A 24,714-nucleotide genomic window follows, 5' to 3' on the forward strand; every position below is an offset into this window, starting at 1 on the left:
CCACGGAAAACGCTGCTTCCAGCGCCCCTTTCCCGAGCGGGCTCTGCAAGAAGCCAAGGACTACTTTCACCGCGGAGGAACATGTGAAAGGAAGCTGATGCGTGGCTCGCACTAAAAATCGCTTTTTTTGATGAATCCATAGTATTTTTTCTCGGACGCGAAAACTGATCCATAAATTTAAGAACTAGTACTTCTTCGACGGGTTTTAAACGATTATATTTCAAGAAAAACATTTCCGGAAGTCGCGCGCGATTTGGGGATGTTGTGACGTCAGGGGCGGGAGTTTGCTCCAACTTGAAAGACTTGAGTCAGTTGAGGCGGATGAGAATTCTGCCAATACAATATGTGCAAAACCCGCCATCAGGCAGCCGTGGACTGGCGAGCCTTTCTGCAAAGGTACGTTAGCTTTACACGCCTAACTCACTTTTTCAAACTTTAGCATTGTGAAGATCAAGTTGTGAAAGACATTTTTTGTATGCTATGGGAAGATCAGGTTCTGATGAGTTTTTTATAGATAAGAACATGAGAGTTGTCAAAACTGTTACAGACTGAAAGTCCATCAAGCCCAGTATCCTGTTTCCAGCAGTGGCCAACCCAGGTCCCAAATGCCTGGCAGAAACCCAAAGAGTAGCAACATTCCAGAGCTGAGATTGTGATGTCATAATGCCTCATTCCACCAATGCCTAAGAACCAACCTCACCAGTGATGTCACAATGGCTCGACTGTCCTATAATTGGCTCACATAAGAACAGCCATGCTGGGAGAGACGGAAGGTCCATCAAGCCCAGAATCCTGTTTCCAACAGTGGCCAACCTAGGTTCCAAGTGCCTGGCAGAAACCCAAAGAGTAGCAACATTCCAGAGCTGAGATTGTGATGTCATAAAGCCTCATTCCACCAATGCCCAAAAGCCAAACTCACCAGTGATGTCACAATGGCTTCATTGTCCTAGACTTAGTTGCATAAGAACATAACAATTGCTGTATTTGGAGAGACTGAAGGTCCATCAAGCCTGGTATCCTGTTTCCAACAGTGGTCAACCCAGATCACAAGTACCAAGGAGATAAACAGATTTTTTGCTGCTTATCTTAGGATAAGAGTAGGGTTATCATATGTCCTCCAAGTTTTGATTTTTTTTGTTTCGTTTTTAGGAAAATGTCCTCTTTTTTTTTTTTTTTTTTTTTTTTTTATGTGCCAGTGGCCAACACATCTTTCCACATATTGAAATAGTCTCGGGCCTATTAGTAAGCCTGGACACATGGGGGTGTTAAAGAAAGAAAGAGGCATTGCTGATCTCCTCTCCCTGCTAGTTGAATCTGTCAAAGGAATTTTGATCCTGTGCACAGCTTTAAGCATGTCATGCAAAGGGGGATGGGACTCAAATATATGCCATGTTAATCAGGTTTTCTATTCCACCTTTACTCATTCAGATCAAGATCTCGTTACGTTACAGGAGGTTGGGTCAATTACAATGACACAGACATTCAAAAGAGTTGCTAGTACAGGTAGATCGATACAGCTAGGTCATAAGTAGGTCATCTTTGGCTCATCATTTTGTCCCAGGAGTTGCATTGGACACTTTAGAAATGGGCTTTTACAAATACCATTTCAGTTACTTCAGGGTTGGCTCCCTGTCTTCATACAGAAATGCTTTTAAAAGTTTTCTGAACTTGAGACAATGGTCACACGATCGTAGTGTAAGTGACAGTTGGTTCCAGCATTTTGCTAATTGATATGGGATGGATAAAGTAATTGGCCTGGTAGACTTTACATCAGTGGTTCTCAAACCTGTCCTGGGGGACCCCCAGCCAGTCAGGTTTTCAAGATAGCCCTAATGAATATGCATGAGAGAGATTTGCATACCTGTCACTTCCATTATATGCAAATCTCTCTCATGCATATTCATTAGGAATATCTTGAAAACCTGACTGGCTGGGGGTCCCCCAGGACAGGTTTGGGAACCACTGCTTTACATTATTGCATTCTGGGAATTTTAAGTGGAAAAGATTTCTGGTGGAATATCTGTTGGAGGCCCCTGGCAGGACTTGCAGTTTTCTCTCCAATGAACACTAGGCTTTATCAACTGTGCAATCACTGACATTTGAGATGGCGTACACCCCCTCCCTTGCTTCCACCTCATTTAGGCCCCCTTTTATCAAGTCGTGGTAGCGCTGCTGCCGCGGTAAATACTCTGACGCTCATTCAATTCATATGAGCATCAGAGCATTTACTTTTCCCGCTTCGTAAAAGGGGGCTTAGAATTGAACCAAGGTCAGTCAGTTGATGCGATGATCTACCCCTGTGGTTTGGGACCTCAAATGGGATCACAACCTAGATTGCATCTCCATAGACGCATCATTGTTTTGTACCTCTAGACCTAGGGAGTCGCACAATTTTATGGGGTAGCACCAATCTACCCTTTAGATTTTGTAACTTTGCAGTAGAACTAAAAACTAGCTTGAAACCCAGAAGCAATTGCACAGGTGCTGCTGAAATATTTTTCTAAATGATGTTGGGAATATTTTTTATTGGTTTGTGTGTTGCTACTTTTCCAAACGGTAAAGATATGGTTCTGCCTGCTAGCCATGGTAGAACTTTTTCTTTTTCCAACTGCTTCCCCTGCAAATTCAAATTGCATGTTCTAAGAATATAAGTGCAGCTATCGTTTATTTAATCCATTTGCTTATTTCTTTCCTCTTTACAGAATATACAATGAAGGAGGAACTCCAAGTGTCCCATTTATTTATGAGGTAATTAACATTCTATCCTTATTCTTTGTCTCCTTGTTTTAATGTGGGTGATGCTAAGTGAACAGAAGAATCTTACTGACTGAGGGTTAGGATTGTTCTGAAAGCAAAACCTTCTGTTCTGATTTTTTCTAGCGGAGCCACGATACTTTCATGCCGAGATTTCCTCTGCATGCTAATCAGGCTTTAATTATGTTGGTTCTTAAACCACGTTGTCCTTCTGAGTTGTCAGACTCCTATAGGCCAATCTCGTTAATTAATGTAGACATAAAGTTGTTTTCCAAAATACTTGCAGGGCGCTTGGCTCCCTTCTTGCCAGATTTGCTGGGATTCAGTTCACAATGTCCGTATATTACTTTTGGCAATGTCTCATTATGTGGCTGGGACAATCCCATCTCTAGTGACGTTTGGATGTGGAGAAGGCCTTTGGCAAGGTGACTTGGTCTCTTTTGTTTTCAGGCCCTCACTGCATTTGGCTTAAATGGACAGTTTTCACAAGCGATAAAAACACACTATATATGCAACCGTCAGCTCAGATTGTAGATAATGGGGTGACCACTTCTTTTCAGACTCAACGGGGCAAAAGACAGGGATGTCCTTTGACGCCCCTTCTTTTTATTTTAACCCTAGGGCCACTACTTTCGTATTCAGGAAATTTCAGGGATAACATTCCATAAGAGTCTGTTTAAGGTCTTGGCTTTTGCAGACAGGGAATCTACTAGTGATATTGGCAAAGTCTGAAAAATCTTCACCACACTGTTTTACCCCAGATACAGATGGGATGGGTGACAGATTTTGCATTGATTGGGGAAGAGAAGAAAATTTTAAATATTAACATATAATCATACCAGTCTCTATGAAGTAGATAGAGATTTAATGGTAGACATTCAGAATATATCTAAAAAAGGGGAAGTCTTGCTAATAGGTGATTTTAACATGCCGGATGTTGATCGGGGTATCCCTATTGTGGGGTCTTCTAGAAATAGGGAGATTCTGGATTCTCCACAAGGAGAACTGTTCCAGAAGTTAGCCGTATCATGTTCAGTCCAGCAACCTCAGCTTTTGGTCAGTTTCCCCAGTTCTCTCAGGTTTAAAGTACCATAAGCCTGGTTCCTACTTCACTTGTTAAATAATCCAAACAGAAGACCATTTAGGAGAAATAAACCCCTTTTCTCCAGCAACAGTCTCAACTGGCTTCAGCTCAGCTACCACACCCCAAACACAGGACAGTCATCTTTAAAGCAGCAAGTTCAGTTTACAGAGGTCTTGGATTAGAAGCTCACCTCTCTAGTGTTTTCCTGGATGGGTTCTCGGCTAGTGTTCTCACTCTTCACTGGGGCTTGAATGCAGCCACGGCTAGGGAAGGGGTCTCTCCTACCTCCCCCTATTGATTTTCGTCTGTGGCAGATAAAACACCTCCCTGCTGACCCCCCACCTCCTGACTCAGCAGGGTTACCTTGTTAAGCTAGCTCAACACTGAGCTATAAAGCACAGTGCAGTCTGGGACATGTAGTCCATTCAGTCTTGTGCTGTATGGAGGTGGAATGGTAGCATTAGCGGAAGATAACTCCTTCCTCTTTCACTCTCTCATATACACATTTTGTTATGTTCAGCTGTACAATGTGAGATACCATCGCTGATAGGGAATAGACTTAGCAGATAAAGACAGGTTGTTCACCCTTTCCAAGGTAGTGAGAACGAGAGGGCACTGTCTAAAGTTAAAAGGGGATCGATTCCGTACAAACGTAAGGAAGTTCTTCTTCACCCAGAGAGTGGTAGAAAACTGGAACGCTCTTCCGGACGCTGTTATAGGGGAGAACACCCTCCAGGGATTCAAGCCAAAGTTAGACAAGTTCCTGCTGAATCAGAACGAACGCAGGTGAGGCTGGACTCATTTAGAGCACTGATCTTTGATCCGGGGGCTGCCACGATGGACCACTGGTCTGACCCAGCAGCAGCAATTCTTATGTTCTTATGTAACGTGTTGTGCCGCTATTGGTTGTTTTTCACTAATTATGCAATAGTACACGCCAAGCACAATGCTTTTTTAAAGCTTCTTCATTGCACTTGGGTGTTTTGTTTTTTTTTCCAATCCTTTTCGATCCCTTGGCACTGTTTTGAATGGTTCTCACATCATCATAATAACTTAATTTTTATACCACAGCACCTCTCAGTTCTATGCGGTTTACAATAAGAAAAAAGCTGTTCAAAACAGTGATAATGCATCAAGTACATGAAAAAGAATAATAATAATAATTTTATTTTTTATATACCACCTGACCAGGAATGGTTCTAGGCGGTTCACAAGTAAAACTGAACATACAGCGAAGAATACAATTTAAAAATGGAAATACATCAGATAGTAAAACATGAGCAATGCATAAAATCTTAAAAGACAACAGAATGCGTTAGGATACAAATTGATCAAATAATTGGGTCTTCAATCATTTTCTAGCATAATTTTTCCAAACCAAACATTCCATTTAGCAGCCTGAAAAGAGAGAGTTCTTTCAAGATTCCTTTTATAACAAGGGAATGTAAACAAACAAACTCTACGTGCAAACTTATTTGAGCGGTTCAAAGAAAAATGGGAAACAAGATAGCCGGGTGACAAGCCAAAGATTGACTTAAACAAAACTCTGGCAATGAAGTTTCTGATAATATGGAGTAATATGCTTCCATTTTTTTAGACCAAGAATATTTAAAACGGATGACTGCACTAACAGACGGAATATTTCTTAATGGTGCGAAGTTTCCAAAGCACCGAAAAATATTTCTTCAATAATAGATCAGTATGGTGTTTCAAAGTAAGGTGTCTTTCTATAGTCACTCCCAATATTTACCAAATAGATAATTTTTAAATGTTTCCTAAAATCTTGGTAGGAACAATTAAACCACTTAAGTTCTTACTCCATTTACCTGCTTAATAGGACAGAGTTCTTTCAAAAAATCTCTTATACATACATTCCTTTAAAGATAGAGAGCTACTAGGAAAAAGGGAAATTTACATTCGTGGCAATTGAGATGCAGAAATTTGGTGCTTAATCTCAATGCTCCAAATATCCCTCAACCCGGTTTTCTTTTTTTTATTCAAATATTCACTTAACAATTTATACCACTGTGCGGCTTGGTGACCCAAGAAATCTGCTTGAAAGCAAAGGAATTCCAAACTATATTGATTATTAAGATTCTTCCATTCAGGGAACCCCTCCTGAATAGCTTGCTTCAATTGCAACCATATTTATGTTGCAATTGTGAAAAACTAAGCAGCGAACCATTTAAAATAACATCATTCAAAGTACGAATACCTCCAAAAATCCATTGTTTCCAAACGATTTGAAACCCGCCAATTTTAATCTTGGAGTTTACCCAAATGGATTGATGTAATGATTTAGTAATTGGAATAGGTGACAAGTTACTAACATACCGTAATGTTTTCCATGTATCAACAAATATTTTATTTTCTCTATATCTTCTAGGTATTTTTATACTAAGTAAATGAACCAAATGTAGAGGAAACAGGAGTCGCCATTCCAAGTATAACCAATCTGGAACATTCTCCATGAGCTCTGGGAGGATCCAATACATACCCTGATGTAAAATTTAGGCCTGATGATACCTATAAAAATTTGGAAAATTTACCCCTCCCTCCATAATTGGTTTCTGTAAAGATACTAAAGCAATTCTTGGCCTTTTACCTGACTTTTTCAAATTAAAGATTAATTGCACTGCAGTGTTTTGGATAACTCTCATCCTCCTGATAATTTTCTTGTAGGAACCAAGGTAAATATTACAATAGTCCAATATATTTAGAACCAAAGATTGCACCAGCAATCTGAAAGACATCAAATCAAAATAGGATTTTATAGAACAGAGTTTCTATAGAACAAAGAAACTTTTTCTTCTGTTTTGTTTCTTTGTCGAGTCTCCATTCTGAAGATATGCATATAAATGTGAGTGCCTAGGTTATAGAATTGCATCACCCCTCTTATTAGTTATCTTTTTATTTATTTAAAACATTCATAATCTGTATATCAAAATATCTGTGCGATTAAGAATAAAAACATACAAAATTTGGTATATAAAACAACAAAATTGGTTTAACCCATCACTTCACATGACTACAAACTGCAGCCTGTACTTCATATCTTCTGTCATAAATTGCCAAGCTTTCACTGCTCTCTTTAGATTATCAGACAATTGTAAATCAACTGGATATTATGCAAAGACCTGCAGAAATAGATAAGTTCTTTTATTTCTTTGGTCATAGTATGCAATTCACTCAGCAATGCATTCCATAAAATAGATCCTGCTTCAGAAAACATACAGACTTGTATTAATGATATCGGTGGGGGGAGAACTCACGGCAGCCAATTTGCTAGTGGCTCTGCACGAGCAGAAGTGAAAAAGTTGCTCCTGCCGCGATTCACCACTGGACCACCAGGGATACTAAAGGTACATGGGGGAGGCGGGAGGGAGATGAAAATAATTAGAATCGGCTAGGACAGGAGATGAGAGGGATCCCTCTTGTCCCGGCCACTACTGGACCACCAGGTCTCATGGCAGGCCCAGCAGAGGCCTGCAAACAGGTTCATAAGGGGGGCAGATCAGCACTGACCCGAATATAAACTGAGACCTCCCCGGCCTTTTTTTTGGGGGGGTCCCAAAATCTCAATTTATATTCGAGTATATACAGTATATCTGCAAGGAAGCCTTTCAAACAGAAGAAGCGGGATTTAAAATTAAAAAGAAGACTAGCCTAGCCATAGGTCATCCCTCACTTTGCTGCTCTGACCCATTCTTCTGTTATGATAGAGAATTGCAACAGATAAGACCTTTTCTACTGTGATCAGTTTACCACCTCAGTTCCACTTGACCTCCTTTCCCCAAACAGCTGTTGGATCAAAGCTTCACCTTGTCCTTCAAATAGCATTACCTGGCAGAGAAAATAGTAAAGCTACCATTTGAATGATTATATTTTCATATTCCTTTAAGGTTAACATAAATGCTTAAACATTTCTAGGAATTAATGCACTGTCCATACTAATAAAATTGCTTGAAATTAATTTGGAAAAGTTATTTGTGAGGCAGTAGGTTGGAGGTGCAGAGCTATGGCCTTTTTCTTCTATTTTTAACTGAAATGATGGCTACATGTTTGATATATACTGTGTATATATATTTTTTATTTTTTTTTTCATGTGTGTCTTTTGCCAGAATGATCTCCAGGTGCAATTGATCAGAAAAGGTGACGATAATCCTTTAGAAAGCTTTTGGAATGAAAATGATATGGCATTTATTGTGGAGAAAAGGGTAAATATGATCTAATTCTTTCTTTTCTTAGGCACAAGACTAAGTTCATTATATCCCTGGTGTCTAGCAGCACGCCCCTCCTCCACCCCGATTTCTCTTCCCCTAATGTAAAAATAAAATATATGCTGGTGATCTAATGACCCACCTTCACAAAAACAATCCCTGGTAATCTAGTGTCAGGCCACCCAGCCAACCCCTTTCCTCACATGAGGCAGGAGCAATGCCCACTTGCTCATGCCTTCGGGTGCGTAATAGAAGTGCCCTGCCTTGTGCAGTGCATCATGGGATGCACTGGGTGGGGCCTTTCTACCATTTAATGAAATTCCATATTAAGGGAAGGGGTCAAGGGATTAAATATCGGGAAAGGGAGCAGGAAGGAGATGATGGTTTGAAAAGCAGTGAGGTGAGGAGCCCATTAGACTACTGGGGGAGTGGTTAAGCTGGAGCCAATGCACAAAGCAGTTTGGTTGGTTGAGTTGGAGGGAGAGAAGGGGGCTGCACAAGGAGCTGCTGCTATTTATCTTTGAGCATTAACATCCATTCAAATGTGTTTGATGTCGTCTGCAGTAATGGCTAAAGCCATTTGAGCATTGCTCAGCCAGTAAAACTTGTGGTAAAACCAGGCTAAAGCAGAACCAATGTTTTGGACATTGGCCTCTCAGTATTTCTCTGCCTTATTTGGCATTTATGTAAGTTTCCAGGGTATTTTTTTTCCTTTTTTCACACGAAGTGTGCTTTTGTAAAATCACTTTGCACTTTTGTACTTGAGCAAAATGGTGGTGTTATAATTTTTCCATTCCTGGAAACTGATTGCAAGGGAATCTCAAATGGTTATTTTTCAGTCACAAACAAGAGAAAAATCCAACAGGAACTGCAGCAAAAGCCAAAAACAACTGCAGACTATGTACAAGATGCAGGCACTGTTTATTTCAAGCTCTAATGGTATATACAACCTTATTACCAACCGAGGGACCCGACACGGTCTGTGTTTCGGACAACACACCTTTCTCAGGGGTCCTGAAATCAGCCACTACTAATCTCGGCAGCTTTCCTTCGGTAACCGCCCCTTCAAATGTGTTAGAAAATGTGCTGATACTAAAACTAAGCAAAACCGAGAAGAAAAATCTCTGCAGAAAAATGCAAAAACAAACAGCAGAAATAACTGTCCATTGATGTTAGAAAGGATATTTGAGGAAACCAAGGGGTCCTTTTATCAAGGCGGAATACTGCGCGTTAAACCACCTGCCGCGCTAGTCACTAACGCCTCCATTGATGAGGCATTAGTATTTTGGCTTGCCGCGGGGGTTAGCGCATGATTAAATGTCCGACATGCTAACCCCCGTAGCGCACCTTGATAAAAGGAGCCCCAAATGTTCATTGTAACGTCTTTATTTGATAAGAACACAGTTATTGAGTAGAATCTGCTTTCTTTGACTGACGCTAAATTTCTTGTAAGCCTTTCCGAACTGAAGGAGATGGCACCCTAGATGAATTGCAGACAGATGGCAGCCTGGATGAATCTCAGAAAGATGAAAGCTTTGTGTTCGAGGGCCTTTATCAGGAGCAAACTGGAGCCATTGCTTTGCCTGTTACAAAAGCGAGGTAAATCTGCAGGTTTAACTCAGTGATTTAAATATCTGTAGCTATTACAATAAAGTTAGAAACAAAACAAGAAAAGTAAAGATCATCATCACTTGAACACCTTTCATGGTATTAGAAGACGGGGCATCAAAATGGCAGATGACGTTTAATGTGAGCAAGTGCAAAGTGATGCATATGGGAAAGAGGAACCCAAACTAAAGCTACGTGATGCTGGGATCTGTGTTAGGAGTCACTGCCCAAGAAAAGGATCTAGGTGTCATAGTTGAGGATATGTGCGGCGGCTGCTAAGAAAGCAAATGGAATGTTAGGAATTATCAGGAAAAGAATGGAAAACAAAGATGAAAATGTTATAATGCCCTTCTATTGCCCTATGGTACGGCCGCACCTCGAATACTGTGTGCAGTTCTGGTTGCCGTATCTCAAAAAAGATTTAGGGGAATTAGGAAAGTTCAAAGAGGGGCGATTAAAAGGGATGGGACAACTTCCCTAGGAGGAAAGGCTAAAGCAGCTAGGGCTTTTTAGCTTGGAGAAGAGATGGCTCAGGGGTAATATAATAGAGATCTATGGAAAGGGTAGATGTGAATCGCTTGTTCACTCTTTCTAAAAATATTGATGAAGCTACTAAGTAATAGATTTAAAACAAACCGGAGAAAATATTTCTTCACACAATGTGCAATTAAACTCTGGAATTCGTTGCTGGAGAATGTGGTGAAATCAGTTAGCTTAGCAGGGTTTAAGAAAGGTTTGGATAATTTCCTAAAAGAGAAGTCCAAAGGCCATTATTGAGATGGCTTGGGGAAATCCACTGCTCATTGCTAGAATAAGCAGCATAGAATCAGTTTGCTACTTGGGATCTTGACTGACCAATGTTGGAAACAAGATACTGGGCCTGATGGACCTTCCGTCTGTCCCAGTACAGCAACTCTTATGTACTTTTGGCAGAATATGAATTTGACCTGCTTTTTGGAATCTGTCTGACACTTATGACTTGTAGTGGCCTCTGGCAAAGACAAGGTGCTGGGTTCAGTGGACCTTGATATGACTCAACCTGTCTCTCTTTTATGTATTCAATTTTCTGTACCATTCTCCCAGCTCAGAATGGCTTCCATGAATTTATTCAGGCATTTTTCCCTGTCTGTCCCAGCGGGCTCACAAGGGAATGGGGTAGTGACTTGCCCAGGGTCACAAGGAGCAGTGTGGGTTTGACCCCCAACCTCAGGGTGCTGAGGCTGTAGCTCTAAACCCTATGCCGCAGTCTCAGACTTAGTTTGGTAGAAGATAGCTTGGCAAACATTGTCTGACAAAGATGGTTATGAGAAAACATGGTATGGTGAGATATGCATGGCGAGTATAGTACGGGAAACATTATTCTTATGCTTCCATCTTAGTTCTGCTTTTCCAGTTAACATAGTGCAGACACTGGGCTTGTGTGTTGCTATGGACCGTCTGGCTTCCCACATGTGGGGGAAAAGATTAAGAGGCTCCAGAATATGAAACTTCCAGCTTCCGTTAAGCTGCCATAGCAGAACGTTTTGCATTTAGTGAAACAAAAGCTAGCTAGAAAAGGCATTTTGTTTTGAAATACTGTGCTGATAAGATTTTATTGAATGACTATTCAGCCGAGATGTAGGATGCTTTAGCAATCGCAAGCACTTAAAACGCATGAACTAGCTTGTAATATAAAGGGAACTCATTATCTATTAGTGCAGTGGATGATGTGCATCTTAAAGTGTGCAAAATTCACTGCCGATGCAAAGGATCATTTTTCTTTCTTTACAGGGAATTTTCTGTAGCTCTTCCGTTTGTGACAATATTGTTAAGATGTCCGATAACTCGATTAATCTAAGGCTGCTTATTCTGTCCCTGAGAAGATAGTTACATGGAATTGTCTATGACAGAGTGGTCAACACATTAAAAATATGTATTAAAGGAAAAGAAACATGCTAATAGTTCTCAACAATCTGTGCAGTTTTACAGCAGCATAAAAGCGCCCTCTTGTGGCAAAAGACAGTCTGTGGAGTCGGTACCCAAAACCAAGTTCCGACTCCTCTATCTAGGTGCTTGCAGGGACAGGAATAGCAACAAACTTTATCCCCATGTCATTCTCTAGGTGTTTTCACTAATATAAATGTCATAAAATATATTACATTTTGTAATCATCAAACAACTTGATAGCAAAATATACTCTAAAAGTGGCTTAATCAAATTATTATCTGTGAAATAAGAAATTGGCATGAAATAACAATTTAAACTTTATTAGGAGTTTGAGTTGGAGACTGCGCATTTCCACTGACTCCGATGCCACAGCCCTAAAATTGCTTTCGACACCAACTCCATAGCCCTGAAATAATATTCTTCTGTGTTATTTTTGATGTAGGAATGCAACTTTTTTAGCATTGAAAGTTTAACATTTTTTCTTCCTTTTTTTCTAGAGAATTCCATAAAAAGAGGAAGGAGTGCTATGTTTTTGTAAAATTAGCATGCAGATGTATAACTTTCTCGGATGGTCATTTGTATATTTTCTTGAAGCTAAACAGTTCTTAGAATTCTTTGTTTCTAAGGCAGTGGGTATTTTCTGACTATGTTACCCACCCACCCTTTACTAAGCTGTGGTAGAGGTTTCTACCATGACCCGGACGCTCATAGAAATCCTTTGAGAGTTGAATCATTTAGTGTTCTGGGCCGCTGTAGAAACAGGGCTTAAGAAAAGAGGGCCTCTGTCTTTTTTTCTCTTCTGTTCCTGGTATAAATATTTTTGTTCTTTATGAAAAAATTTCTTTGTTCTTGGCCTTTGTGGTGTGAATGAGATGATAATTTATTTCTTTTTTTTCCCCTCACTTTAGATTTATTGTATAAACTTTTAATGCTTTTATTCTGCTATATTTCCTTTCATATACTTAATGATATCATAAATTAATAAATTTAAAAAAAACAAAAGTTTCCGAAGACAAGAAAGTCTGGGATAAGCATAGAAGATGAAGAGAAAATTGGAGTTTAATTTGTTTATCTCATTGCACTAGGAAGTAAATTGAGCAGATTAGGAATGTCCTAAGATCCTTATTTGCCATCCTAAGTAGACGGAGAAGCAAACTTTAGGGTAAATATTATGGTGGTGGAAATTGGAGGACTATGATACACTTACCTTGTCTCTTCCATTCAGGCAGTTACTCTCCATCTACACTCTAGCACACAATCCAAACATGACTCAGCTGAGTGAGGGCGGTCCTGTTGCAGTGCTTCCTCCACTCTGGGTGCGATGTGATAGCTTGGATCCTGAAGGCATTTGTTGGCTCGGAGCAGAACCGATCAAAGCCAGCAACAACATTACTGGAATGAATCTCCACACAGTAACATCTAAAGGTAACTCCCGATAGGATTTCCGTTACGGCCCCTGCCATCTGGAATTCTAGAAGAGAAATTACATCCCTTGAAGGCCTTTCTTTTTAAAAACGCATTCGGCGTCCTTTTAAGGATGCTAATGGAAATCTGTTCCTTGCCATTTTTTCATCATTTTAGCTTATTTTACATTATTCTAGAGTATTTTATATTTTGTTCCCCTTCCTTTTGTCTTGATCCCTCTTCCCCTCTTTCTTTTTATACAAATTGTATTTCTGCCTTTCTCCATCTTGTATCAGTAAGTTTAATGTTTGTCAGTGCGTTTGATTGTTTATACTTTGTTTTTATATTATGTCAAACCACAATAAGGTGGTATATCAAATTTTAAAATAAACCTGAAACAAATTAACCCCCCTCCCCCCCTTTCACAAAGCTGCAATAGCAGTTGCCACTGTGGTAAATGCTCCGAAGCCCACAGGGATTTAAAGGGCTTCGGGGATATTGCTGCACAGCTTTTTAAAAGGGGAAGTGAATATGAAGAAAACCCAAAAGGTAATATAAGAAAAATGTCTCAAACATTTCTGAAAGGAAAAATAAGAATTCAAAAGCTACAAATCCTTGGGCAAGGAATTCTAAGTTTGAACTACCTGATGACGACAGATAAAGACCCGAATAGAAACATAGAAACATAGAAGATGACGGCAGAAAAGGGCTACAGCCCATCAAGTCTGCCCACTCTGCTTACCCACCCCCTGTCTATGCCCTAATGACCCAATTTCCTTATCTTGACCCTCGTAGGGATCCCACATGGATATCCCATTTATTCTTAAAGTCTGGCACGCTGTCTGCCTTGATCACCTGCACTGGAAGCTTGTTCCAATGATCAACCACTCTCTCTGTGAAGAAATACTTTCTGGTGTCGCCATGAAATTTTCCGCCCCTGAGTTTGAGCGGGTGCCCTCTTGTGGCCGAGGGTCCCTTGAGAAAGAAAATATCATCTTCCACTTCGACATGTCCCGTGAGGTACTTAAATGTTTCGATCATGTCTCCCCTCTTCCTGATTGAAACATTTAAGTTTCGATCCAATCTGCCCAACCTGATTCAATTTAAATTTTTTCTTCTTAGCTATTTCTGGGCAAGAATCCAAAGCTCTACCCGGTCCTGTGCTTTGGTTCCAACTGCCGAAATCTTTGTCAAAACCGACTCCAGCCCATCTACACCCTCCCAACTATTGAAGCCCTCTCCAGCCCAAGTCTGCCCATTACTGGCCTTAGTTTAATATTTCTGATTCTAACTGATTTCTCTAGTATCCTCTTGAGGCGTACCCTGAAAAAGAAGGAAGCAGGACTCGGTCGCCCTAGAAGATTTAGAACTATTGGGAAATCAAAATAAGCCAGTAAGATATTCCGGACAGGACCCTTCAAAGACCAATTTATCCTGAAGAGGCAACCGGTTTAGATGGATCAGAGAAGGAGTTGTACTTTCTCACCTGTCCCTGCTTTTCTCAGTGTCCAGGGCTAAATAATTCCTTATTTATTAAGGACTCCTTTTACAAAGGTGCGCTAGGCCTTAATGCGCGGAATAGCGTGCGCTAGCCGCTACCGCCTTCTTTTAAGCAGGCGGTAATAATTTTGCTAGCGCACCTTAGTAAAAGGAGCCCTAAAAGCCTGTTGGGGGGGAATGATCTTTTACCGTGCAGTATCTCAGTGCAAAAGTAGGATTTTCACCACTTATCTTAAGCCTGCAATGCAAGATTTTGGAGAGGATGATGGTTTATTAATGATTTGCTTTGTTAGGGTGTAAAAAAGTTACAAGTTTAAGAGACAGATTTATAAAGAATATTTTTCCCATAAATACAGAATGCAAGGAAAACCTTTTGCAGTCTTGCATTCAGCTCATGTTCTAGGAGAACAGGGATGATGTAGGTTAGTTTTCTCATTCTCAACTACTTTTCTTCTTATCTGCAAATAAACCTTATTTGCTCATTTTCTTGCAGTTCAGATTCTGGTATAGCTCATTTACTTGTATTTTTGCAGGTCCTGTGGCTGGGAAAACTATTGAAAATCTGGGCGACCTCATTAAAATTCACAAAGGAAGACATTCATCAGCTGTAGGTTTTCCAGCAAGTATGGAAACTGTGGTGCTTTGTATGAGTTTCCTCTCAGCTCGTGGGCAGGGCAAATGTATTGTGTTTGTAAATTCAGAGAGTTTTACTTTCTGGGAAAGATCGCCTGATCAGTGGACACTTACAAGCAATGTTGACAGGATTCAGGTTCTTAGACAGATGTTTACTTAGCGAGCGGTACCGAGGTAGGTTTCCTTAGGAGGCACCTTAGGATAGGTGGAATTTACCTACTGAGTCAAAGAGGTGGGGCTCAGGCAGGGAGGAGGTTAAATGCTCTAGAGCAGAATAGATCCAATGTAATATGCAAAATGCAACATATATCAATGCTTAAAGAAGAACATTGATATTAAATAATATTGTGAATCCTTAGTGTGGGATGAAGAGTTACAGAGTCGCCCTCCGAAAGAGACCAAGACTCCACTTGGCTCTGGACCTCCCTCATGTTTTCAGCTGCACACCATCGTAGGAATTTGCACGTGCAAAGTAAATTGTGTAAGATATAATAAATTAACAAAATCATTTTTACAGGGTCCACAAGCACAGCAGAATAGATCAGGGAGAGACTTCCGTAGCATATGTTTATATACTCCTTAAGCTACAAAATAATCCAATTGAAGTAATGAAAAGAACATTAAAAATAGGAAAGAAAGAGAGAAAAAAAAAAAACCAAACACAAGAAAAGTAGATCGCTTAATCCATACATACTTCCTGATACATATGCGCTTTGTAATGCAGATGTTCAGCAGTTAGCTGAACATGGAAAAGCTAACTGAAAGTAATGAGCTTTTAAATGTTTTTTTCAAGTTTATTAAAGATTCTTCATTCCTCAACTCTAATGGTAAACTATTCCGTAAGACTGGGACCAAATAAAAAAATGCAGAATTTCTAGTTGATGCCAAATGAGCCTTAGAAATATGGGGTAGAGCTTACTTTACTGTCATTCAATGATATACAGGCTTTATGAGCTAACATCAATTTTAAATACAAAGGAGTTGCATGATCCCTAATGTGAAAATGACCTAATAGCTGAATAGCAGTATTCTGCAAATGGTTTAGTCCTGCATATACTAAATACATGTATTAAAGCATGCAAAGAATTCTTAGGCCAGTAACCTGAGCCTAAGTATTTCCTGTTTAACTCGGCCCCCAAGTGTTAATTATACGTGTAAGAAGACTGCCACAATAGGAGATAACCTTGAAGTATATCCAGACAGTACCTCATTTTAGTGTGTTCCCAGACAAGTGTCCAAGATGACATTATGAGCCAGCCCTGTTAGGAGTATTTCCTGTGACTATATTGAGGGAAAGAAAGACTCTAATTTCCCCCTCTTTTACAAAGCCACACTAGCGGCTACTGCAAGGCAACAGCCCCGAAGCCCTTTAAATCTCTAAACGCTAAAAGGCTTTGGAAAAGAGGCCCTTTGTGTACATAAATCAAGTATTTTGACTTTTACCTGCAATTTATGTGAGTGTGGGCATGCACCACATTTGTGCAAGGTGCTGCTACCAGCTACTTGCCACACTTGTATAGAAGATTCATTGTAAACCAGCCTCTTCATCAGGAATTTTTGTCTAAAACATATTTTTCTTCCAGATTGCAACCAAGGGCTCTGCTCAGTATAATCTTTATGAAAGTGCCACAGTGGAGAACTCAATAATTGAATCTGAGAGTAAAGTGTATGTGGATTTTACATGGCATAATGTGGATAAAATTTTACAAACACCACCACTCACATCAGCTGCAACATTGGTAAGAACCAACAAGTATAATCTGTTTTACTTAATGTCCTCACCAGACCAGTTCAGAAACCAATATTTCTGTGTGATTCGCCCTTTCAGTATTCCTCTGTCTCCAGCAGATGGTGGGCAGAATGTGCAGTTTCTGCCCTAGTTGGAGAACTGGATGTCAGTTGAGCAGATAGGTATTTTGATTTAGATTTATGCCTCATTCAAAAAAACCTCTCCATCACAAAGCCGCCTGAGCAAAACAATCCTTAAATTCTTCCTAGGACCTCAGCTGAATTTGAAAGAACAATGGTGGATGTATGTATTGAACGGGGACTCTTCTTGGCCTTAATGCTGAGCTTGTGTGGGGAGTGACCTAGTAGTTAGAGCAGCTGCCTCAGCACTCTGAGGTTGTGAGTTGGATTCCCACTGCAAGTCCCTTAACACTTCATTGTGCCATGTCAACTGCATTATTAACAGTCAGTTTGGATTCCTGATTCCAAAGTTCCTTAAACTGGATCATCATATTTTCACTTTTGTTGAAGAGATCAAAAAAATGACAGACTTTCAAAGGTCACAGGTTCTGTTTCATCTATATGCACGAGATATCATGGAATGTTTGGCAACGGTGGGTAGCTTTGTTTCTGGTGCAATTCTGTCATTAAAAAAGGCATGTGCTTGGACAGAAACCATAGATGTCTGGAAATGGCTGTGAGCGCCTTGTTTGCAACAATTTCTGTACTTTCTTCAGCTTCCTAATGCAAGAGTCTGTTCCTTGTAATCCCATACTGCCAACGCTGACTATTGCTTTAAATGATAAAGTCTATAGCATCCAGCCAATCATAAAGATACTTGGTCTAATTCTAGATCGTACCCTTATCATGAAAAAATCAGGTTGACTCGTTGGTTTGAAAGGGTTTTCTATACTCTATGGAAACTAAGAACTATTAGAGCATATTTTGATGTTAACTCCTTCGACTGTTGGTTCAATCATGGTCATTGTTCATCTTGCTGGCACTCAAAAAAAATCTTCAAAGACTACGCATAATTAAGAATGCAGCAGTTAAGACTGATTTTTGATTAAAGAAGTATGACCATGTCACAGATTTCTATCGTTGATTGCACTTGCTTCCGGTTGAGTCACGGGTTAAATTTAAGTTTGGCTGTATTTGTTTTACGGTATTAAACAGGCTTAATTCCAGAGTATCTTATGGAATCTTTCATTATTACAAATTCTAAACATTCTAGAAAATCTCATTCATCATTTTCGTTTCCTCCTGTAAAGGGATGTAAATATAAGAAATTCCAGGAACGATTGCTGTCTTTTCAGGCAGCCTCATGGATTAGGGATATGACTCGCATATTCACACTTTCAAGCTCGTATCAATAATTTTGACATGCCTTAAAGACGCATCTTTTTACGGAAACTTTCGGAAGTTAGATATTGGATGTTTATTCATTTGTATTACTTGTCTCTGTGAACAGCATAGAACTTAATGGTATTTTCGGTGTACAAGTGAGTTTTTATGTTATGTTATGTTATGTAAACTGCCCTTTGTGTGGGCATCACTGATTTATCTGAAGAAATCTGTGATTGGGTGACTTGGATGAGTGATGTAAAGTGGGGCAAAGGCTGCCACCATCTTGGATCAGTAAAGAGCTGGGGTTTGATAGCGTGTGCGGCAGAGAAAGGCAAATAGAAAATTGATATCGATTTGTATTAACCAATATGTTATGATTGTAATATACTAGTTACAGTATATTGTGTATTATTATAGGGGAATGTCCTTGAAAAAGCAATTGAGCAAAACACAGTGGATGTAGTCATTGAAAAGAAAAGTTTAGAAACGTTATTTATTTATTTATTAACCACCCAAGGACGTGAAAAATGGAAATCTAATAAGGACCAATGATGATGGAAACACAGAAAGCTAAGAGGCTATGAAAGTTATTTTGAGCCTTAAGTGATGTCGCTGAGGTCCTAGGAATAATCTAAGAACTGCTTTTTTCACACATGTAGGACTTTGCATTTGAGAGAGATGTGTAGATAGCCCTGAGGCATGAAGCGATTGGATTGAATTGGATCTGGAACTGGTATGATACTACCCTCACCTCTCCTTCCCTGTCCCTTGTTCACTACACTTTTCTTCTTTTCCCCAGAAAAGGCTTAACTAACTGGATCAAACATTAAAGGCTAGATTCACTTAACTTCCCGATTTGTGTCCAATCCGTTGGAGGCCGACGAATTCTCAAGGCGTCTTCATGCAAATGGGGCGATCATAGGCACGCCCCCCACCGACCGCATGAATCACTCTCCAGTGATCCTGACGCATGCGCAGACCATCTCCTTTGCCTGTAGATGGTCTGTGCATGCTCACCGCGAAGATAGAGCTTGAAACTTTTTTTTTTTGTTATCACAGAGCTGGGGGAGTGTGTGAGGGTCTGTACTTTGTGTCTGCAGTGGTTATCTGGTATTTAGTTCTCCTAAGTGACAACATATATATTCTGCCTAGGCAGTCTTGTCAAACTTTAGATTATCCCTGCAGTATGTCTAAGACTACGTCTAGGTTTTTTGTTCTTTCAGAATATTCAACTGGAACCTGGGGATCCACAAAGTCCAGTGTATCAGGTTTATAAAGAACTGGATTTTCTGCTTGTGAGTACACATCTGAAGTTGCTGAAATATTTCAATTTTTAATCACCAATAAGAATAAGTGAAAACTGATATACAGAGTTCTATTTCTTCACTCAATGTGTAATTAAACTCTGGAATATCGTTGCTAGAAAATGTATTAAAAGCAGTTAGCTTAGCGGGGTTTAAAAAGGCTTGGATAACTTCCTAAAAGAAAAACCCATAAGGCTACTATTAAGATGGACTAGGGGACATCCACTGTTTATTCCTAGGAAAAGCAGCATAAAAATGTGTTTTATCTTTGGGATCTTGCCAGATACTTGTGACCTGGGTTGACCACTGTTAGAAACAGGATACTGAGCTTGATGAATCTTTGGTCTGTCCCAGTATGGCAACTCTTATGTTCTTTTGTTTTCCTCTGTATTCTAGGTGTTTGGTGGAAAGCTTGAAGACTGGTATGACAGAGTGGCCAGAGACTTTGGAGAGCAGAACAGCTGTTGAACTTGTCCAGGAACTTTTGAATGGTAACTTGACTCATTATAAGGCAAACCATATAAAGTGGAGATGGAAATGGCCTAGTGGTTAGAGAACTCAGGGAAGCCAGGGTTCAATTGGTGCTTCTACTGCTGATAACGTCTTGCGACCATGAGCTAGTTCCACTTTGGAGATATATTTTTGTGCATAAAACATATGTAGAAGACCTCATTAAGTTTCAAGCTTTATTAAAATTTGTTATACTGCCAAATCAAATATTCAAGGCGATGTACGTTAAAAAGTACATATATATATATTATATAAATACAGAACACCATAGACTTAACAAGACAAACAGACAAACTGGAACAAGAGGAAACTGGTAGAACTACATTATTTAAGATAGAAAAGCCCAAATTGGAAGAACCCGAGGAAAGGGATCAGGTGTCAGATAAATAAATAAAGTTCAGGGAAGTCACGTCCTTAGCAGGACGGTTATACAGTTCAAAGCGTCCTATAAACAAGTAGGTTTTAAATTTGGACTTGAAGCCAGGTAAAGATGTGTCTTCTCTTAAGTAGTTTGGCGTAGCGTTTCAGAGGGTAGGAGCTGTAACCGAGAAAAGAGTTTGAGCGCATTGAATTGGATGTGTCTCAAGGATGGAATCACGAATAGGTTTTGAGATATGGAGCGGAGGGACCTTTGGGGGTATATGGAATTCATGAAGTCTGGGACTGTGGAACAGATTTTGAATGTTAATAGAAGGATTTTCTATGGAAGCCAGTGGACCTTAATGAATAGTGGCGTGACGTGGCATATAAGATTAGGTAATGTCTAAATATGTATAGTTGAAGTAAATTCCAACCCACTTGTAAAGGTAGCCACTGTAAGTCCCTGCCCCCAATTGACCTATTTGTTTGTTTGATTAGATTGTAAGCTCTGTCGAACAGAGACTAGTCTCTTACATGGCTAATGTAATGGACAGTTTGCGTCTGGCAGCGCTATAGAACTGCTAAATCATGCTCTGGGAGGAATTTTGGTGTGGAGCGGTCAGTCCATGGTTTACACACACCTTTTACTTACTGCCTGCTTAAAGCCTTCCATGTAAGCGGGATTTCTGTGGGGTTTGTGCTACTATTTTGTAAATATGCATACACACCCAATTGATGTAGGCCAACTGTTTGCTTTGGGAACCTGGTAAAACGACTGCTTTCTGTAACTTGATGTTGAATGAGAGCAGCAGTGCCAAGTAACAGGCATTTGGAGATGCAGATTGCCCCTCTTAGCTGTACCCTTCTCCTCCACTGCCAATTCCAGCTTCGTTCCTATTCATCTAGCTGCCCCATGCCTGGAATAGATTACCCGAGTTTGTCTGCAAGTCCCCTTCCCTTCCCTTGTTTAAAATCATAGGGAAAACCCACCTTTTTGATATGGCCCTCAATCCATACCCTACTCCCAACTGCCCCCTTAACTGTATCCACCAAGGAGCTGCAGGAATGAGCAGCTCTGAGCTCACTCAATAAGCTCAGCAAGGCTATACGTCGGTACATTTAATCCTACAGTGTTCTTTTAAGAGAATACTAAGTACAAACATTTTATTTTTTCCTTTCATAGATTTAAAGAATAAACTCAATGGCATTGGTGTGGCAACTAAAAAAGAGGTTGAGGTAATGTCATATTTTATAATTTTTTCATTTAGTTCTATGCTGCATTTACAATAATTCTATCAGATATGTGTCTTTTTATCATGTGCTGCTAACATCGGCACCATCTTCGTGGTCTGGATGACTGATTTGCTCATGATATAAGACTGAGAGAAGAGAAATACAAACATCCTATTAGTGTTAACATTTTGTCTGGGAAAAATGTAATTGTGAGTTATTGACAAATGCTAGCTTAGTAGATTGCATTTCCTTAGTGACTCTCCAGACCAGCCTAGACTGATGGGTTTTGCACGCTGAAGAATAGCCCCAAAGCAACCCAGAATGAAACACCCAGATTGGAACAGAAATATTTCCAGCTGTGAACTAGAAATATCAAAAGTACAAGCAAAAATATTAGGCCACGTTATTCAATCAAACAAACCGCTTTTAAAGTTTCATGATACCAGCTTGCCTAGGCTACTAACAGGAGGAAAGATTAAAACAAGAGATTCAATGTCATTGAAGGGACCAGACAGAAAGACCCAGCCATCCAGAGCAAGATTACATTCCTTACCAGGCACCAAGGGATAACCAGTATTTTCTGTACAGACCCCCTCCTCCCTTTTGTAGGTTAGCAATGGCCTTCAGTAAGAAACACTGGATGCTGACTGTACAGTTCATAACAGTAGAAAACAGAGGTTTATAATTTCCTTCAGTCCCTCCTTTTGATGTTATATGCCATTTATAATATCCACAAAATCCTCATTAATTGGAGTTCTAGGTTACATAGAATTTTGTGTAGAGTTAAATGTATACAAAGAATTATACATGTTATATAAAGTTATCAAATGGAGGGCTGAGAGCCTGATAATCACTTCCCATAAGTAGAAACAAATCAGATTAGAGAGTGACACAGTGACTGTTAACCTGCGGCTAGCCGCAAATAACCTGCAGAAACGGGGGGAAAAAAAGTCTAGTTGCTGTGGGTATGGAGACAAGGCTATTCACCGCCCTTGTCCCCGCAGTAAAGCATCTGCTGTGAGTTGCCTCCCTTCCCACCCCTCCCAGTCAGCAGCCCTCCTTGTGATCGCGCGTCCAGCAGCCCCTCTCACGATTGTGGGTGCAGCAGCAGCCCCCCCCTCCCTCCCTATTGTGGGCCAAACAGCCTGCCACTCTCGCACCCTCCCTCTCTCCCTCCTGATGGCGGGTGACAAAAAAACCAAACCAAACAAACCTGCAACTCTCCTGGGTCGGCCCCTATTGTGGTCGCAGGACTGCTCCAACCAGAACATTCTTGCCGCCGAGGTCCCTCCTACCGATGTAACTTCCAGCTGGAGGTTACCTTTGAAGGAGGGACTCTGTGGCAAGAAGGTTCTGGTCAGAGCAGCCCTGTGTACAGGAAGCTTCTAACAGGCTGGTAGACCTGCCCCGGAAGGGGCTGATCCAGGAGAGTTTGCAGGCTTGTTGTTTTGTTTGGGTTTGTTTTTTTGCTGCCCATCAGGAGCGAGAGAGGGAGGAGGGGGGCTGCTTGCTGCACCAATGAAGGGGGAGGAGTTGCTTGGGCTGATGGACCAGCTGAAGGGAGGGGAGACAGTTGCTGGATCTGTCTGGGGATTGGAGGGGAGGGAAACAGGTGCTGGGCCCATGTAGTGGGTGGAGTGGAGCTGGAGGGATGGAAGAGGTGCCAGACCCACACCTGGGCGCTGAACGGGAGGGGATAGAGATGTTTGGACCCATGGGAAGGGGACTAGAGGGAAGGAAGAGAGAACCACATTTTTTAAACTGCCTTGGACTTATGATACTATCTTATTCGGCACAGCAATGAGAGCAAAGAGTCAAATTTCTTCAAACAATAACAAACTTTTATTTATACTGACTGGGGTAGCAGTACAACAAATTACATATAACTGGAAAAATTATGATAGCTTAAACTATAACTTCTGGTGGAATTCCGTATGCCATATATATAAAATGGAGCGTGCATTAGCAACACAGAGAGGTTATTTTGGCAAGTTTCAGAAGATTTGTAATGAATGAAATCAATTTCCCATAATAAAAATCTTAAGAAGGGAGGGGGTGGGATTCATTTTATTTAATTTATCTCATAGAATATTTGTCATTATTTTTATTATAATTGTTATGTGTATTGGGAGGGGAGGGAAAAGAAGGGTTTAAATTTTAACAATTATTTTACATATTAGGTAATACAGATATTTTAAGTATTATTGTTTATAAATACAGAATAATATATTGTATTTACAGTGATACATGAAAGGAATTCAAGTGTATGTTTTATGTGATCTTTTTAAATTTCCATGTTACACTTGTTGATATATGAAAATGAATAAAAAAACAAAACAAAACAGCTTTCAACTCTTAACTCCTACTCACTGCTGTCGGATACCTAGACCCACTGTATCATTTCCTTTACCATAATCTCCCCAACCCTGTAATGTCCTGTCTAAATTAGATTGTGAGCTCTTCTGAGCAGGGACTGTCTATTGTATGCTAAAACGTACAGTGCTGCGTAGGCCTTTTCAGCACTATAGAAATAATAAATAGTAGGGAAGGGAAAGAGAAAAGCTGAACCAAGGGGATGAAGGAAGATAAGCACATAAGCATGGACCTCTGCCGAGTCAGACCATAGGTCCATCATGCCCAGCAGTCCAGCTCCGCGGCGGCCCCCCAGGTCAATGACCTGTAGTGATCTATTACTCAAGAGCATTTTGTCTTGTATAGTAACCCTCTAATTGTACCCCTGGATTCCCTTACCCTTCAGGAATTCGTCCAATCCCTTTTTGAAACCCAAAACCGTACTCTGCTCAACCACCCCCTCTTGGAAGCGCATTCCAGGTGTCCACCACCCTCTGGGTGAAGAAGAACTTCTAGCATTTGTTCTAAACCTATCTCCCTTCAATTTTTTTGAGTGTCCTCTAGTTCTTGTTGCCCCCGCCAGTCTGAAGAATCTGTCTCTCTCTACCTTCACTATACCCTTCATGATCTTATAAGTTTTCTATCATATCCCCTTCTAAGTCTCCTCTTCTCCAGCCTCTCAGCATACGAGAGGTTTTCCATGCCCTTTATCATTTTTGGTCGCTCTTCTCTGGACCCTCTCGAGTATCGC

General features: G+C 40.4%; 1 protein-coding gene across 5 annotated transcripts in view; it reads left to right on the forward strand.

The window, feature by feature from the left end:
• The first annotated feature begins 87 nt into the window (after window positions 1-87).
• Window positions 88-24,714, forward strand: part of ZWILCH (zwilch kinetochore protein) — an 89,515-nt gene continuing 64,888 nt past the window's right edge. For 4 of the 5 annotated variants that reach the window (XM_033920234.1, XM_033920236.1, XM_033920232.1 and 1 more), the window contains exons 1-10: window positions 88-396; window positions 2,703-2,748; window positions 7,960-8,055; window positions 9,512-9,657; window positions 12,818-13,017; window positions 15,030-15,103; window positions 16,713-16,868; window positions 19,428-19,502; window positions 19,909-19,999; window positions 21,562-21,614. In XM_033920234.1, the coding sequence (XP_033776125.1) occupies window positions 344-396; window positions 2,703-2,748; window positions 7,960-8,055; window positions 9,512-9,657; window positions 12,818-13,017; window positions 15,030-15,103; window positions 16,713-16,868; window positions 19,428-19,502; window positions 19,909-19,999; window positions 21,562-21,614 (990 nt within the window). In that variant the 5' untranslated portion in view covers window positions 88-343. Of the gene's footprint in view, window positions 397-2,702; window positions 2,749-7,959; window positions 8,056-9,511; window positions 9,658-12,817; window positions 13,018-15,029; window positions 15,104-16,712; window positions 16,869-19,427; window positions 19,503-19,908; window positions 20,000-21,561; window positions 21,615-24,714 lie in introns of those variants that run through there. The other variant, XM_033920237.1, reaches the window with a different exon arrangement.

The sequence above is a fragment of the Geotrypetes seraphini genome, chromosome 14 (assembly GCF_902459505.1).
Source record: "Geotrypetes seraphini chromosome 14, aGeoSer1.1, whole genome shotgun sequence".
Lineage (NCBI taxonomy): Eukaryota > Metazoa > Chordata > Amphibia > Gymnophiona > Dermophiidae > Geotrypetes > Geotrypetes seraphini.